Source organism: Pelobates fuscus, chromosome 3 (genome assembly GCF_036172605.1).
Source record: "Pelobates fuscus isolate aPelFus1 chromosome 3, aPelFus1.pri, whole genome shotgun sequence".
In the NCBI taxonomy this organism is placed as follows: Eukaryota; Metazoa; Chordata; class Amphibia; order Anura; family Pelobatidae; genus Pelobates; species Pelobates fuscus.
In genome coordinates, this window is record NC_086319.1 from 221092278 (window position 1) to 221109758 (window position 17481).

The 17481-nt window shown below is 42.0% G+C and overlaps 1 protein-coding gene across 1 annotated transcript in view; it reads right to left on the reverse strand.

Moving 5' to 3' along the window:
- The window catches only part of PRKAR2B (protein kinase cAMP-dependent type II regulatory subunit beta), a 143061-nt gene that overhangs the window by 82354 nt on the left and 43226 nt on the right, over positions 1 to 17481 (reverse strand). The window contains exon 2 of the mRNA XM_063448096.1: positions 6440 to 6475. Within this exon, the coding sequence (XP_063304166.1) occupies positions 6440 to 6475 (36 nt within the window). The remainder of the gene's footprint in view (positions 1 to 6439; positions 6476 to 17481) is intronic.

Below are 17481 nucleotides of genomic sequence, written 5' to 3' on the forward strand. Positions count from 1 at the left end.
ATTTCAGGATACATATGCTCCCCCTGTTCGGTAGTTCATATCTCCCGAACGTCGTTCATATAGGTGGTCGGGAAATAGAACAGGCAGCAGTCTAAGTTTTACCGGTGTTCGCCTAGCCGAAAAGAGTTCCACTTGAGGACCAAGTACCACTGCCCACGTTGTAGAGACAAGATGGCCGCCATTCTTTTGTCTGCCACATGTTCGGTTATCCGAAATGGCAGCCACCCAGGGGAAGCATTCATTAATTACTTCCCTTGCGGTTTCGCATTTAAGTTACTGGTGTGAACGTTCTAATGGGGTACAGGCATAGGCGTGCGCAGCCTATTGCATTAGGGTGTGCACCCTAAAGCACAAACACACACGCCGCGTATATATGTGTGTATATATATATACATATGCATACTGCTGTGTGTGTGTGTGTGTGTGAGGGTGCTGTTAGTGCGTGTGTGTGTCTGTGCTGCCATGCCTGATCCCTGTTGGTCCTAGTGAGTGAACTCTAGCCTGCATCTGAGCGTGGCCGTGGCAACGCTCCGACCTCGCGAGAGGAACCAGGCGGAACTGCTGCTAGAGCTTCCCGGGTCCTCTCCTACCTGTGGGCCGGTGAACAGGGCTGGACTGGGACAAAAAGTCAGCCCAGGCAGAGCAGCCCACTAGGAAGGGTGGGCCAGAAATGTGGCGCGTTATATCGCCACCATTGACAAGCACTCCCCGCCCTCCCAATTGTTATGTTAGTGTGATACCCCACCAGAGCATTCAGTGCTGTCTGATGGACAACAAGTCCTAGTGACTTGTCTCTGGTGTCCCCAGTAGTGAAAAAGGATTGTTAACGTGTGTTTTGCACGTGTGGGAATGCTCCCTGCTGTGTTATATGTGTTTGGATGTTTTTTATGTGATTGCATGTGTGTAGAGGTTATGCTGTAGAGTGTAAAGGGGTCTGTTTGTGGTGTATAATATGTAGCTGGGGCCTGTAGTGTATAGGTGTGTTTTTGGGCTGTATATTATGTGTGTGTGTGTGTGTGTGTGTTTATAGGGTCTTTAGAGTGTGTGTGCCTAGTGGTGTGTTGCGTTTGCATGTAAGGACTGTATTTTGTGTATCAAGGAGTTGCAGGGGATGGCATTGTGTGTATGCGTATAGGTGTTGTGCACATGTGTGTATTGGTGTGGTAATAATAGGGGGTGTAGTGTGTATTTAGGGGAGTTGTGTGTGCATAGGGGTACAGTGGGTGCACAGGAGGTGTATATCGGCATAGTATGAATGCAGTGGTGAGGTGTTTATAGGGGTATAGAGTGTGTAGTGCTTTTGTGTGTGTGTGTGTGTGTGTGTGTGTGTATGTAGTGTAATATGTGTGTTTATAGGGAGTATAGAGTTTGTGTAGTGATTGAGTGCAGTGTATAGGGGGTATAGAGTGTGTGTGTGTGAGTGCAGAGTGTGTAGTGTGTATATAGGGGGTATAGTGTGTAGTGTGTATATAGTGTGTGTAGGTGCAGGAGGTGTAGTGTTATGTATAGGGGTATAGTGTGCAGGGGGTGTAGTGTTATGTATAGGGGTATAGTGTGCAGCGGGTGTAGTGTTATGTATAGGGGTATAGTGTGCAGGGGGTGTAGTGTTATGTATAGGAGTATAGTGTGTAGGCGCAGGGGGTGTAGTGTTATGTATAGGGGTATAGTGTGTAGGTGCAGGGGGTGTAGTGTTATGTATAGGGGTATAGTGTGTAGGTGCAGGGGGTGTAGTGTTATTTATAGGTGTATAGTGTGTAGGTGCAGCGGGTGTAGTGTTATGTATAGGGGTATAGTGTGCAGGGGGTGTAGTGTTATGTATAGGGGTATAGTGTGCAGGGGGTGTAGTGTTATGTATAGGGGTATAGTGTGCAGGGGGTGTAGTGTTATGTATAGGGGTATAGTGTGCAGGGGGTGTAGTGTTATGTATAGGGGTATAGTGTGCAGGGGGTGTAGTGTTATGTATAGGGGTATAGTGTGCAGGGGGTGTAGTGTTATGTATAGGGGTATAGTGTGCAGGGGGGTGTATAAGGTGTATAGTGTGTGTAGGCGCAGTGTGTATATAGGGTGTAGTGAGTAAGTGGTGGAGTATAGTTTATGTATATGTTTTGATTGTTTCATTATTTAAATAAAAAAATTTAAAAAACCTACACCACATTTACTCCCCTTCCCCTTATTACCTTATTACTTTGCAGGGGGAAGAGGGAGCATGCTGCTGGTCATCCCTGGTGATCCAGTGGGCTAGTGATGTGGTCTGTACCTCCGCAGGGTACAGACCATGTCTTCCTCTCGCGAGAGCAGGAGTTTCAGAGCGTTGCCGTGGGTTACCACGGCAACGCTCTGAAAATATCGGAGATCGCGAGAGGGCTGCCCTGTGTGCAGTGTGGAGGCTGTTAGCTCCGTATCCAAACGGAACGGAGCTCTAAGTTCAGAGCCTCTCTCGGGTAAGCTTGAGCCGGCAGGGGAGATATTTTGATCTTCCCTGCCGGCCTCGATCCATGCGCGGCGCACGGGGATTAGGGTGTGCCCAGGCACACCCGGCACACCCCGTGCGCACGCCTATGGGTACAGGGGTCGTCCCCATTCGGGAGACAAATGGATTTTGTTTGTATGAAGTACTCCTGAATGGGCAAAAGGGTCAAACACACGAAATAAGAGAAAACATATGAAGAGGTGGTAATTTCTGCCACAAAAAGTATATACAAACGTCTATTCCGCTACATGGAACACTGCCCCAGGTAGCACCTCTATCAGCCATCTGAGGAGTGGCCAGTGGAGGTATCCCTAGGCTGTAATGTAAGCAATACCTTTTCTCTGAATAGACAGAGTTTACTGCAAAAAGCCTGAAGGGAATTATTCTACTCACCAGAACAAATACAATAAGCTGTAGTTGTTCTGGTGACTATAGTGTCCCTGTAATATGTTAACAAAAATAATTTTAAAAAGTTTGTCTAAAAATATTCAGCATTTGGAAAGCTTAGCCAACAAAAGTAAATCAAGGAAAATAGTGGAATTTTAGATTTGTGTTCCAATGCAGCTAAATTAAATTCTAAAATAAAGTTTGACATTCTATTAAGTTTGTTAATCAAGATCCACTGTTCATTGAATAAACAATAATATATTTTTTTATTAAAATCCCTTCAGGACGGCGGAGCCAGCAGCCGACCGCAGCGGACGTGCAGCCTCAGAGCTCCGTAGCCGACAGCCTGCAATACCGCACAAAAACGGATTAAAAGCGAAATACCTAATCATATTACCGCATCCCGAAATGGGAAAGAAGTCCAGACACCAGGGAGCTGCAAAACCGGCGGGGGCTCGCGACATCGGAGCACTTCTCCTCCGACCCGCCAAGGCCGCAGTAACTCCCGCGCCGAACCAAGATGGCGACTGTGCCTCTGCGTCCTCAGCAGAACAGCTCCTCGATGAGCTGGACGACTTCCCCGGCACAGGGGGATTACATAGTGTGTCCTCAGATGAGGAGAACCACCTGCCCTCCACCAAGGGGGACATAAAAGCCCTCCTATGCAATATACGCTCCCTCTTTGCGGCAGATATAGCGGTCCTGAGGGAAGAGGTCCACACTGTGGAGGAGCGAGTGCGGAAGACAGAGGTGGACTCGCAGGGCCTAACCGCACGCTGTATACAATTAGAGGCTCAAAACACGGAGCTGCAGCGCACCCAAACCCTGCTCACCACCCGCTTGGACACATTGGAGGACCGACATAGAAGCCGCAATGTGAAGATCAGAGGGGTCCCAGAAACAGTGACCCAGGAAGGCCTGCAGGGATATCTTGGGCGACTCCTCACCTCCCTGCTTACACCACAGCAGTTAAAGACGGCCCCTTAGAGACGGGTCTTACAGAATACCAAAAGCCGCGAGAGCCCCAGCAGACACCCCGAGAGACATCATCCTCCAATTTCAAACGCGGACGGGCCAAGCGACCTTTATGGCGGCGGTGAGAGGAAAGACATCTCACCTCTTCGACACAGCGAGCCTGTCGTTCTTCCAAGACCTATCCAGGCCTACGTTGCTGTGGAGAAGCCTCCTCAAACCCCTGACGACCGCCCTCCGCCAAGCCTCGGTCCCATACCGGTGGGCATTCCCTAGAAGCCTGCTCATTACACATAAAGGCGCATCCACACGGATCACTGACCCATCGGAAATAGACTCGGTACTGACAGCGCTGGGCCTACCACCGAGACAGGAACAAGCCACTACTGACCAGAGGCCAAGGGTCCAGCACACCTGGGATGTAGCGAACGTAAGGCCGTTCCATCCGGCCACCGCCAGTGCCCCGCCCTCCACCGCCTACAAGGCGCAACGAGCAAACCGGCATCTAGCGGCCACTTGAGGAGAAAGATACCCGAAAAGCAACAAACCACCAAGCAGGACTATCGCAAAATTGACTTAAGGTATTTAGTTAATATTTCACCCCCCATCTCACATGGACACGGACGCTAGACCCCTATTACCACGCTCCCACCACACCGGAGAAACACCTTTAAAAAAACAGCATTAGTTGGGCACAACACAACCTGACACTCCATAGCCCCAGCAATACCGGTACGCAAAGGATCAAGGCCGGTCCTACACCATCCGCGGCAAATCCATGGATAGACTTTCTGCCAAACCACCGGACAAGGTCTGTCATCGGGCCCTAGGCCTCAGCCACCAAGGAGCCACCCACCTTTTGTTTTGCATTGACTCGTTCAGTATTATTTTGGCTTAGCCTCATTAACCAACTTGCACACGCTCATCCTGTTTTATATACTTTTAACACCCCACCAGCTACTTAGCCGGACCTTACCGGCAGACCTATGCGTCACCTACCATGGACGCTACGAGTTAGGATATATACACTGAGGGCCCATCCCCTTCACGCTCACACACGACTCTGCCACTTACTTTACAGCAGCCTTAATGTCTATATGCCAGTCAAGCTGCTCCATGCCAACGGATGCTCGTGCATGTATAATGCAACAAATCGCAGGTCCTGTTATATGACCGTTTTGTTTAGCCCCTTAGTTGATAAGCCAGGGTAACCCAAACATAGAAGCTGTACTTATGCCACACCCGATGAAAAGAGCCTAACAGCTCCCACATTTCACCGCTAGTCCCAAACACACATAATTTTGTTCGAATCGCTATGCCTGATTTAAGTAAATGCCCTAGCCTGACTTTGCTTTCGTGACACACGGGTCCAGAGTAACTGTGCAACGCATGTCTTACTAAGTTATGTTTCTCCTTGACGTTTTCTCTGCCTAGCCGCATATAACCAATGTTACTTTTATGTTTGCCTAGCTATTGCACACGGAGGCCCATTGTATAATAAGGCCTCGACAGTCTTGACATGCAGATATCCTACCCTCCTTAACTCCTGTAAGGTGTAGCCCCGCGTAGTGCAAAACTACCAGTGTACTAAGTCGCTTCTAGCATCTTCGACCCACAACCTAGCCCACAATTTTCAGGCTGACAAGCACTTCCCTGGAACCTCTTGGTTGCTGTTTATGTTGTTTTCTCAGCTGATCTAATTTTAGCATGTCACACTCATACACGCCTTCATCATGCAAGTCATTATGTGTCAGTCTCATAGGTGTCAGTTCAATAGCCCACCTAGCATGATACCTGACATGACTTAAGCTAGCTAACAACAGTATATATTTTTCCTTTATGTCTTCGACCTCATGGCATTATTTAGCCCGGCATGTCAGTAGCCAGTAGTTTTATACTTCACATAAGCCTGCCAACAAACCATGCCACAATATACGGTAACGCAAGCCACGTTACCAACCTAACTTGTAAACATATAGCAGCTCTATTAGAAAATATTGCAATGATTTAGATGGTATGTAACCTTATATCAAGTGCTAGCTGCTTTAAGACGACCAATTTAGTATCGTTAAGCTTTAAAAATCGATTGTTTTTATTATTACTTGCCTTCTCTACTTTAACTTAGATATAATAAATGTTTAGTAAAGCTGGATAAACAAAAAACACAGAAAAATGTGCATATTCTCTTGCCACTGTCTAACATGTATTGATTTTGTTATACGCTGTTGTGGCGTTCGTTGACACTTTGTACCCACCTGCACAACCAAAATAAAGAATTTAAAAAAAAAAAAAATCCCTTCAGGACAAGGGTTTAGGCAAATGCAATGATATGAAAAAAAAGTTAAAGGATGCCATCTGTCACAAAGGGGTTATGATATTTTTAACTTTTTTTTTAGCTATACTGAGTTGAAAAGAGAATTGAAACATTAGGTCAAAGACACCTTTTATGTCTAGTTTTCTTTATCTCAAATCATCTAAAACATATCTATTATTTTCCAGGTATTTGGTATAGAGAGCAAGGAAGAAGGCCCCAGCGAATACAAAATAAAATGTAGAATGATATATACTGTTTAAATAAATTAGATATACACATAAAAAAGGGGTGCTTACCTGATGCACGTCTTGTAAATCGACTTATTACTGGAGCTACAAAAAAAGAAACAAAAAAAGAGATTTTATTTTTTTAATGTTATGGCACTTACCAACTTAAAATCTAGCCAAAGAGGTTTTCTACAGTTTTGGAAACTTTAATTACAAAAAATGGTCATTGTTCAAAGACCAGCAGTTGGCAAGGTTGTATCAATACCCTTCTTTCAATAGAACCGTTTAATCAAATAATAATTAACCTATTACTGTTCTTGAGGACTTGCTGTAGAACATATGAAATAGTTACGGAGTGTATGATTTAAAAATATTACATAGTATGAGCTCTAAATACTTTACAATATTTCAAGTTTCAGTAATAAACTCCCTCAAAGAAACATTCAAAGCACCAAACCCACTTGCAGTGGTTATGTTGTCAGAAGTGTCATGGTCCTCCCTCGCCAGAAGTCAATCCGTATTAAAAAAGTTTAACTTCTTAACCGGGGTCATTTGGGTATTGCCCCTCCTTTACTACAGCCTACACAGAGCAAAAAGCTCCTGCTTAGGTGCTTCCACCATCTCTCATGAGCCAAGCCCTGCAGTGAGGTAAGGCTACCTCACTGTCCGAGCACTTCAGCTCTCCAAAATGGCAGATAATTGACCAGTGAGACTGTAGAACAGTAGCGTAACTACTATACTCTATACAAAAACATGCTTACATTCAAACATACAAACACTGCCCACAAATAAAACCCTACAAAGATGGGCAAATGGTAGATCCAAAGCTGGCAACACACCGTAGGAGATGTATGACCTACCTTTTGGCCACCATTGCGCTAAGGGGGCCCCAAAAAACTCTTGCTCCAGGGTCCTCTCTACATTAGATGTGCGACTAGCAGCACTGAAGCTTCCTGTCTGTCACTCAAATGTGAGGGCTGAACTGAGCAACGCTCCGACCTCATTACGGAGTGACACAGACTGTTTTTTGGCACCCAAAAACTAGCGAGGACTTGGAGCTGAGCTGATGGACAGCAAACGTCTTTTGATTGCCGTTTTTTGATTGAAAGTTTAAATTGATTTCTCATTTAAAAACATCTCACATAATTTCTGTAATACACAAAATATTTTCTGTATCTGAGCCTGAAGATGGTGGATGAGACCTGCCATTGCAGTTTACAATCATTAAAAATTTACTTCTTTTTGATTTAATTAGTTTTTACAACTTTTGAAAAGTATTTTAATTTTACTATAGTAATTCACCTGTACATAGGTGGGGTTGAAAACTTTTGTTCTGCCCCTGGCGACTATATCTCTGGTTACGCCGCTGCTGCAAATGCATAATCTATCCACACAACCACTTCATTAAGCTACAGTTGTTTCATTGTTTAGCGTGTAATCTTATAAATTGTAGACTCTAGTGCACGCTGTTGATGTTTTAAGAAGGTAGGGTGGTATATGATAGGGCTGAACTTGATTTTGCCCCCTTATTTATTGGAATCTGTCCAATTAACACCATGCTCTCAAATTCTGAATTAAAGGAACACTTTAGTGTTAGGAATACAAATCTGTAATCCAAACGCTATTGTGTCCCTCTCCCTAACTCTAAATACAACTCCACAGCAAAAAATTATTTACAAAAAAAAATATGTTTTACTTGCCTTATTCCAGTGCTGAGGCTCCCTCTGCAGTGTTGACCTCTCCTCCGACACTGATGTCACAGAAGAGGCCCTGCTTTCCTATAGGGCTTCTGCGTCACTTGACCAAATATTATTTGGCCTGTGCCGCAGCAGCACCTCTACTGGCTGGCATATATATATATATATATATATATATATATATATATATATATATATAGATATATATATATATAATTTTTTTAATTGCAATAAAAACCCATGGACAATGCCCAATTTCCCCTATGGTCCAGCTTCCACTGCAGTTTCTATGTTTAGTGAGCTGAGAGCAAGGCCATGCCAGCCAGGTTATCTGCCCCCTGTTTAAAGTGCACAAGCATAATTTAAAAAACAAACCATTTGGGGCTAGGCCTGACTGCCGAGCAGAATAGTCGGGTGCTGAACGAGCTCCTGCGTTTGGCACCAGAACTCAAGTGATAAAACCAGTCAGCCCATTGATACCACCGTAAACGAGCACTAATAGTGCAGAGGAAACCTGGTGACACCTCTCATGTGATTATCCGCCATTGGACTGCCCAGAACGAGCTCTTGAGGTCTGCGGCAGCGGGGCTGTGGAGAGGCAGATACTCTCTTTGCTCTGAGGCCTGTGGTACAGATAGGGCAAACTACTGCTACTCCCCCCACCCCCCTTTGGACCGGCGGGGGATATGCCGCTCCCAGGAGTCCATCTCAAGCTACCTATCACCTGGACGGACCCATGAGACTCCCAAGATGGCGACTGCTGGCGTGAAAGTGTCAGAGTTGATACCCACGGCTACATTCCTGTCTAAATTCGACATCCTCTTCAAGAGGTTTATGGCTGGTATAGCAGCAAAAGAGCTGAGACCAAAGTTACCAGCACAGAAGCAGCCTGAGGTGGTACGACGGTCTGTATATCTGCAGGGAAGGTTCCCAGTTGGGGGAAGCTAAAGTCAGCTCCAATACTCACCTGATGTGCCTCCCGCACATGGAGGTGACAGTGAGACCGGCTCTGGCGATGATCTCCGACACCAACAAGCATAGTGTTGCTCTTGGAGGTGCTGGAGGTCAGGGCTCGAGACGGGCCTCTCCCAGGGCTTCCCAAAATGGCGGCGGAGGTCCAGGGTCCTCGTGACTGCTCTGGGAGATGATGTGGCTGGTGCCACCATACCTTGAACCACATCCTGATCGAATCACTCTGACAGGAGGCTTGATGCCCCGCTGCAGATTAGGCATCGGATGAAACAATACCTCGAGTGAACTGGCAATTTCTGCTTTTTGCCACAGCTGTGTTTCCCCATATGCTTAGCAGGTTGGACTCCTGTACTTTTACCTTGGTTAACACATTATATTGATGTCCAGCATGTTTATTTTATGATTTTTTAAAATTTTATCAGCATGTTTATATTTTCATAACACAATCACTCACTTAAACATGCTGCCTAGCTGGACTATTTCTGCTCTTCTATAATGCATGCTTTTGTTTTATTTTCATATAAAAGAGGCTAGATTATTCTGACCGTGACATATTCAAAACTGCTATTGTGTAAAATTGTGCACATTTTTGCTTTTACCGTAATTGCAACTGTGATCAAATTGAAATTACCATACGATCTTACTGTATGCATTTCTGCTTCTGACGTAATTATTATTGCAACCTAATCAAACTCGCCATGTCGTCATACTGTGCACATTCTTGTTCTGACTGTTGTTGACACGCCTGTACCATTGTAACTTATGGAGAATCTAAGCCTCAATGAAAACAAAGAATGAAAAATAAAAAACTTTTTTTTTTTTTTTTTTTTAAGAAATCAGAATTGTTCTTTTTTAGGAGAAAAAAAATGTAAAAATGCTGTCTGAATGTGTAACATATGATTCGATGTCACTGCTTCTAACTAACAGATGCCACACAGAAAACGAAACATATCAGCAGCCAAAGACGAAACTAACAATATCGTATTGGAAAATATTCAGTAATCAGTGTATTTTGAATGCCTGAGAAAAAAACATGATGATTATTATATAGGGTGTACCTGATATAAGGCTCAATAACACAAAATGTAATTGCACTTAAAATATATTGCAGATTTACTTAAACAAATGGCGACAATCTTCAACATACATACAATGAGCACAACTATATAATATCCAATAATGCTACTTTTATTTTTAGACGCTTTAAAGTTTCTTTCAGTCCCAGGATCTGCTAAGTGCTTACGTGAAAGACATATTTAGCAAACAGCCTATTTATATGTGGATAAAAAAAACACTAATGAAGACATCTCTTATTATGCTATTAGATTATACATGACAAAAGAGGCACTGTAAACAATTGTAACAAAATGCAGGTTGAGCGAAATTTGATCACCGTTCTACATTGTGAGGATTTGAGTTGAGGTGGTTGATTTAGACCAAGAACATACTGAAAGCACTTGTTCTTCCACATGCTCTCATGCCAGTGCTCTGTAATTCCAACCCCATATTGATGCCCATTGATCAAACATGAGTAAGAGGTAGAAATTCATAATAAATAAATTATGTGCATTGTTTGGATGATTTAATAATTTTTTTCAGCTTGCAGTTCATTTTTTTCTTTTTTTATATATATATTTTTTTTTTGCAAAACACATTCAGTGAATTTTTTCAAAGATCAACTGAAGCTACTATTACCGTCCCATGGTTCTGTGTAAAACAAATTTCAAGTGCTTTTACAAAAACTTTGAGCTCATCAGTCACCCTTTGCAAAGACCCTTTACATGTCTGCATTAGCAGTGTCAGTTTTGCCCAAAATGGGATGTCAACATTTAGTTGAGAGTGTCGGCTTATACACTCAGCCACTCAATGCTGTCCCAAGTCTGATATTATTGACATTACTAATGCAAAATGGTATGCATTCGCAGTATGGCAAGTGAGGGGTCATGCCGTGAGTGCCTGGAGGACATCTAGTTTGTTCCAAACGGCTTGAAAATGTCTGAACTAGGGAATGATGCCAGTAGCCTGATAGAACCATAACCACTACACAAAAAATAAAAATAATTTTGTCAAATCATATATAACTTATGCTACTAATTAGCTTTACTTTAGTAAATCAGTGATAAGTAATTGTCATGTGATAATTATTAGTATTATTGTTATTATTATTTAGAAAGTGCCAACATTTTTAATTACTATTCTTGTAAATTAGGTAATCATTGGCCCTTTTTTTCCCCTTTCTTTTATAAATAAAGTTGAAAAACCTGAAGGTCTTACCGCCACGTATTCCAAAACATTCAGTGTTCTAATTCTCTCTCGATTTTCTTCAGTATTTAACACCTTACTCCAGGGCTCCAAAGTACCTTAAGATATTTTGCCTCATCCTCAAATAGGGTAAGGAGATCCTGGACACTATCTAACTGTATCACTACTAAATGCAGATGGGACTGGGTAAAAATTGTTTTTTGAAGTTTCATCTTATTCACTCTCACACCTATACTACAAAACTAATTCCACCAAGCCTGACCCCCAAACATCTTGCAAACTTTAAAAACAGAGACATTTCCTATATGCTGCATCTATACACCCAAAATAAAATAACAGAATATACAGATATACATGATCATACAAATATATTGATGTCCCTCACCCTTTGTGTCAATCCAAAAGACCAAGTCTATAAAAACATATATCACTGGTACATGACTCCCCTTTAAATGAGAAAAAAATGCACCTCCTTCTACTGACTCTTGTTGGAAGGGCAGCGAAGAGGTGGGCTCCTTCTTACACTGTTGGTAGACCTGCACAAAGTCAAATCCCTTTGGCTCAAAATCCCAAATCTACTATCCAAATTATATTGGAAGCCAAACCCAATGGCTCTACTTTTGTCCAAACTATTGGAGTCAGTTACAAGGGCCGAAAATAAATTGGCAGCCAGAGTAGCATTATCAGCATACAGAGCAAGTGAAAAGCTATGGTCCTCCGGTCATGTGCCAACCCTTGCCAGTTGCCACAGTAAAATGAAAGACAACTGAAGTACTAGATATGGACAGGCTAACATCCCATGTTCATGACTCTCCCAAAATGTTTCACAAAATCTGACACCCCTGTCTAAATAGGCACACGACATAAGCATTACCTTCTACTCTGAAGGAACTTTTATATAACCTATATTAACTCAGACACAATTTTCTCATTCTGCCTCTTCCTAAATTCCATGTTACTCAAATATGTAGATTGTATACATTTCTATGAAGGGTGCTCCCTGAACCAATGACACACCCCACTCTTAGTTCACAAATATCACTAAATTAACACAGACCCTAAATCGTATGGAGTATGATAACTTCTCCTGGTTATCAAAACATTATCCCAAGCAATATATACATACAGTATGTTCCTGTGAGTAGACAGTTCTTACTTGAAATAGACGACTTTGCGAGATCACATCACAAACTTAATGTTGACGTTGCTGAAATGTTATACTGTTACATAGTTAACTGCCTAGCTTTGTTTCGAGACAGCTTTCAAACTTTATGTCAGAAGAACTTGTCTAACTAAACTTTGTCTCTAATATGCCTGTATGTGTACGTTATATACGAAAATAAACGTTAAAAAAAGTTTAACCCCTTAAGGACCAAACTTCTGGAATAAAATGGAATCATGACGTGTCAGACATGTCATGTGTCCTTAAGGGGTTAAAAACTGAAACTCCAAAAATGACTCCACAGAAACTTTGCCAAACACAGCTGATCATGCTAATGTGTTAATTATCTAAATAATCGTGACCTGCCTGCGCTTCCTTAATGTGAAAGTGTCTGATGAGCTGTTGTGTTCTGCATTCACATGGACCATCACTGATACTACAGAGGATTCAGGGACTGGTCATCTATCCTAGGACATTACTTGCAGACACGCTGATGTCCGAATTACTGCAACACTGATGAAGAGGAACACGTTAAGACACATCAAGAGACACTATAAGTAGTACTCAGTTTGTGTCTAATAAGTTAAGGCAATCGACAAAAAATGTTTTATAATTAAAACGTACTGTCCAATATAGGCATTTAGACTGACGGTGAATGATTGTGTCAAAATAAATTTTTCGGTCACCCTAGAAACGTGTGGGGTAAATATGGAGTGTTAGTCATAACCAATGTCTGTATTTGTAGGGACTGCCTTTGTGTGCGAATACAGCGAATACATGCCCTCTCACTCCTTTTAACTATTATCTCTTCTTTTTGGCCACTGCCCATCACCATGCTACTTCCCCTCACTAACTACCTTAAGCTTACTTTTCTCTACCCTTCTAATATTTATATACAGAGAAATCATGATGCTGTTTTTAAAGCAAAGGGTCACACCAAATATTGATTGATTTAGATATATCTTCTGTTCACTCACTTCATTGATAAAAACACTATAGAACACTTGCCTCATACACACACACCACACACATGTTCTAGGTTAGGCAAGCATGGTAGATACACGTTTGATCTTCACATGGAACAAATTCTTGAGAACAAAGAACCCAATGCTAGGCACAGCCTTGCTAGAGAATACAGATAGGCGGGTTATTAGTGGAGGTTTAAAACTAATGGCAGCTCTTTTAAATAAATAACCTTTTCAACTGCGAATTCTGCATCATGTTCATTTTTCATGGCCTATACCCTTCTTTTTCTAGCCTAGTGTACCTTTATATAAATATTTATGCAGGTGATGAAGTCACACTAAAAATCTTTAATGTAGGCCCTCACATTTGCCACATAACGTATGATATAGCTCATGCTATATATTGTTTGTGAGTATACTCCTACATGTTATTGGCGTGCCCCTATGTAGAGGTGTGTATCCCTGACATGGTCCTAACCCCTCCAGTAACAAATTTGTGTATGGAGGTACACTATCTTAAAGTCATGATTAGTCACTGCTCATTGCAATCACCTATCACATACTAATGCCATGCACGGACCTGTACAATGGTTTGATTCTTGTTTGTTTGTTTTTGTTCTTGTTTTTGTTCTTAACCGGCGCAGTTGGGACAGCTTCCACTTTCAGCATTGGGGATTGAGAAGTACAGTATGGAGGTATTTTTTTTACAGGTTAAAGAAAGAATTTGGAAGAGGGTATCAATTTTATAGTTGGGGGTATTAGTAAGTAGTAGTTTATTCGTTGGCTTAGAAATGGAGCTCATTTCAGGAAAGAAGAAGCGAAGGGGCAGATTAATCTTGCATGCTCAAATGTCCTATGGGTAAAAGTGACTTGGGGAATAAAGGGAGGCAGAAATACCTACTTGAAAAACCTCCCTCCTTAATGTTGCTGTCTTCCCTTCTTGCAAATGAGTTGGCCAGGAGTTACATCATCATTGTCTCCCTGCTCAAGTGTGAGAGAGGATAATAATTGTCTATAGAAAATACAAGACCACAGGATCCTCGACAGATCTTGCACAAGGGTGTGCTTATTCCCATTAGTCACTGTGAGTGATAGTTATTGAAAACTATTACAGCCTCGTGTAACCTTTGATTTGTTTTCTGTCCAAAAGATTATAAAGAAAGTGTCTTTATAAAGAACTGTTGAATACATATTCTATAGTTATGAAAAACACATAATTGACAGAGCCAGTCTAATGAATAAGAGTGCAGGTAAATTATATAATTTCCCATGGCTCTCGGTCACTATGCAACACACAGCACTCCAGACTGCTCACTGTACTAAAAAACATCTCTCTCTCTCACACGGGAAAATGGTAAACCAAATAGAGGGCTGCCTCTAAATTAAAATGCAAAACAGAATGGAGGACTAAACTGAAATATGCACAATCATATTGTGGAGTGGAAGAGGGTGGAAATGTATTCAGTTCAGTGATTTAATAGTACATACACACAGACTCATACATACATACATACGTACACAAAAACCCTTTAATATACACAGACATACTCTTGTATTACATTTAAAGGCACCTGGAGTAGAAACTCATCTCTGGTGTACAGAGAAGAGCTTCTGGAAGCAGTTTGTGTACTTATTACTGCCCAGCTTAGTATATACTTATGCCAGGGCTGGTTTGACTAAGACATCGTAGCAGGTCAAAACCTCACTGCTCTAGCATCCAGCGAGAAGTTCAATTCTTACTCTGTTTTTATTCTTATACTTACTCTTCTCTCCGTGCACTAGCCCGCATTTACTTTAGCATTTACTAACCATCCTATAGGGTGGAACGACATACTGTTGTTGCTAAGCTACTCAGTGCATATGCTGCACTTCGTGGCCCTATTTTTGTTTTAAACGCCAAGCACTGTGTCTCTTTTCTTGCTATAATTGTTAAAAATGTGCATTATTAACGCAATGTCACAAAATTGTACTACTATGCCTTTTGAATTGTTTGCTATAGCTATTGTGGCTCTGCAAATATGTTTGTAACTACATGCACAATAAAAATAAAGAATTAAAAAAAAAAAACCTCACTGCTCGGTCACATTTTTTTTTTTTACCCAATAAATCTGGCTTTGGTTTGAGTGCCTGGAGACTATTTTTCTGTTTGCCTGTGCGTTGTGGGATTGTTGGTCTGCTCCAGTGCACCTGATGTTTATTGGAATGGAGTGTGGATCCTCTCTTCATTCGTGTATGCCAGGGCTGGTTTGAAGCCACATCCTGGCACCAAGTATCAGAACTGGAGTATTTTGAAATGGTGCTGCCCTAGGCATGACAGATCTGGGGCACCCCCTAATTTACATTTGCCCGCCCATTCCTGCCAAGGCCACACCTCTTCTTGTTGACACAAATTTTGACTGACAGACACACACTCACGATCCAGCACACACTCTCAGATACACAGACATACACTAATTTGACACATACACTCACTGATTTGACACAATCTGACAGACACATACAAAGCAAAGTTTTTTTACCCACACCGTGCTGGTCTCCCCTCGACTGGCACTGCCCCTATGGCAGAGATCATCAAGCTTGATGATCTCAGCCAATCCAATTGCCATAGGATTGGCTGCAAAATGCTACACCAATCAACATCTCCTCATAGAGATGCATTGAATCACACTGTGCAGCACTGACACAGGAAGCACCATCTGAGTGTCTGTCACTAGAGGTGTCACTAGGAAGCAATGTAAACACTGCCTTTTCTCTGAAAAGGCTATAGACACCAGAACCACTACATTAAGCTGTGTGTGTGCGCCTGCTAGAGAGTGAGCTTGCTTGCATGTGTGTGTGTGTGTGTGTGTGTGTATGTGCCTGCTAGTGAGTGAGCTTGTGTATTTATGTCAATGAGCTTATGTATATCAGTGAGATTGTTTGTCTATGATGCTGTGTATCAGTGAGCTTGTGTGTGTCAGTGAGATTGTATATGCATGTGAGTATGCTTACTGTATAATTAAACGTTTTACTCTGAAAGGACCAATATTTTATATTAGAAAAAGCAATATATATATATATATATATATATATATATATATATATATACACACACACACACACACAGACACAGTGGGACCTCGGTTTACAAACGCCTCGGTTGATATAATTTTCGGTTTACAAATGAAAATGCATTGAAAATAATGTCTCGGTTTACAATTTTTTTTCGCAATACAAAACAAGTTTCCCCAGGATGCATTGCACCTAGGAGGTTTATAGCACCGCCTCCTGCACGCTGGAGCCTGTGGGTAGCACAGGGCGTCGAGTGTGGAGGTGTTGAAGCGGCTTTTTCATCGAGTTTTGGAGCCATTCTGGAAATTGTTTGGGGACTTTTTCTCAAGCTGTGGAAAGCTAGGGAGCTGAGCTTCGTCGTTTGCTTGCCTTTTATTGTGTGTTCTGCATTGTGAGTTGGTTTCAATGACAGCTTATTTTGGCTTTTTTCTGACCTCCAGAACGGATTAATTGGTTTTCAATGCATTCCTATGGGAAACCGCGTTTCGGTTTACAATTTTTCCGCAATAAGAAACGTCCCGGAGAATGCACTAAATTCGTAAACTGACCTTTCATATATACAGGAGTGCTTTGGCACTTTACAACAAAAAAACTAATTTTAAAGAAAGGTATACCAAAGTAAAGTGAGATAACACCCCTGGGTGGATACTTGTATAAGTTGGGTGTCCTCAAACGCTTGTGGGCTCTATCAATAATGGTGTCAGGGCTTTAGAGGAGTATGGGGTTTTAAATATCAAGGATAGTCTGTAAATAAATTGTTGGTAAAAATCCAGTAACTACGAAGGCTTTCAAATTCCTTGGTGCTCCTTTATTAGGCGCATACAGCTTGGAATTTAAAATTTGTAGTGGGCTTTTTTATTACCAATAAAGGCTGTTGGACCTTGCGGATGTAAAAGCAAATTGAAAACAATTAATATTAGACGCCTGAGAAAAAGCTCGTAGTCTATGGACCTGTGGTCGCTCACATTTCTCTGCATGCATTGTTGAGACTCAACTATGAAA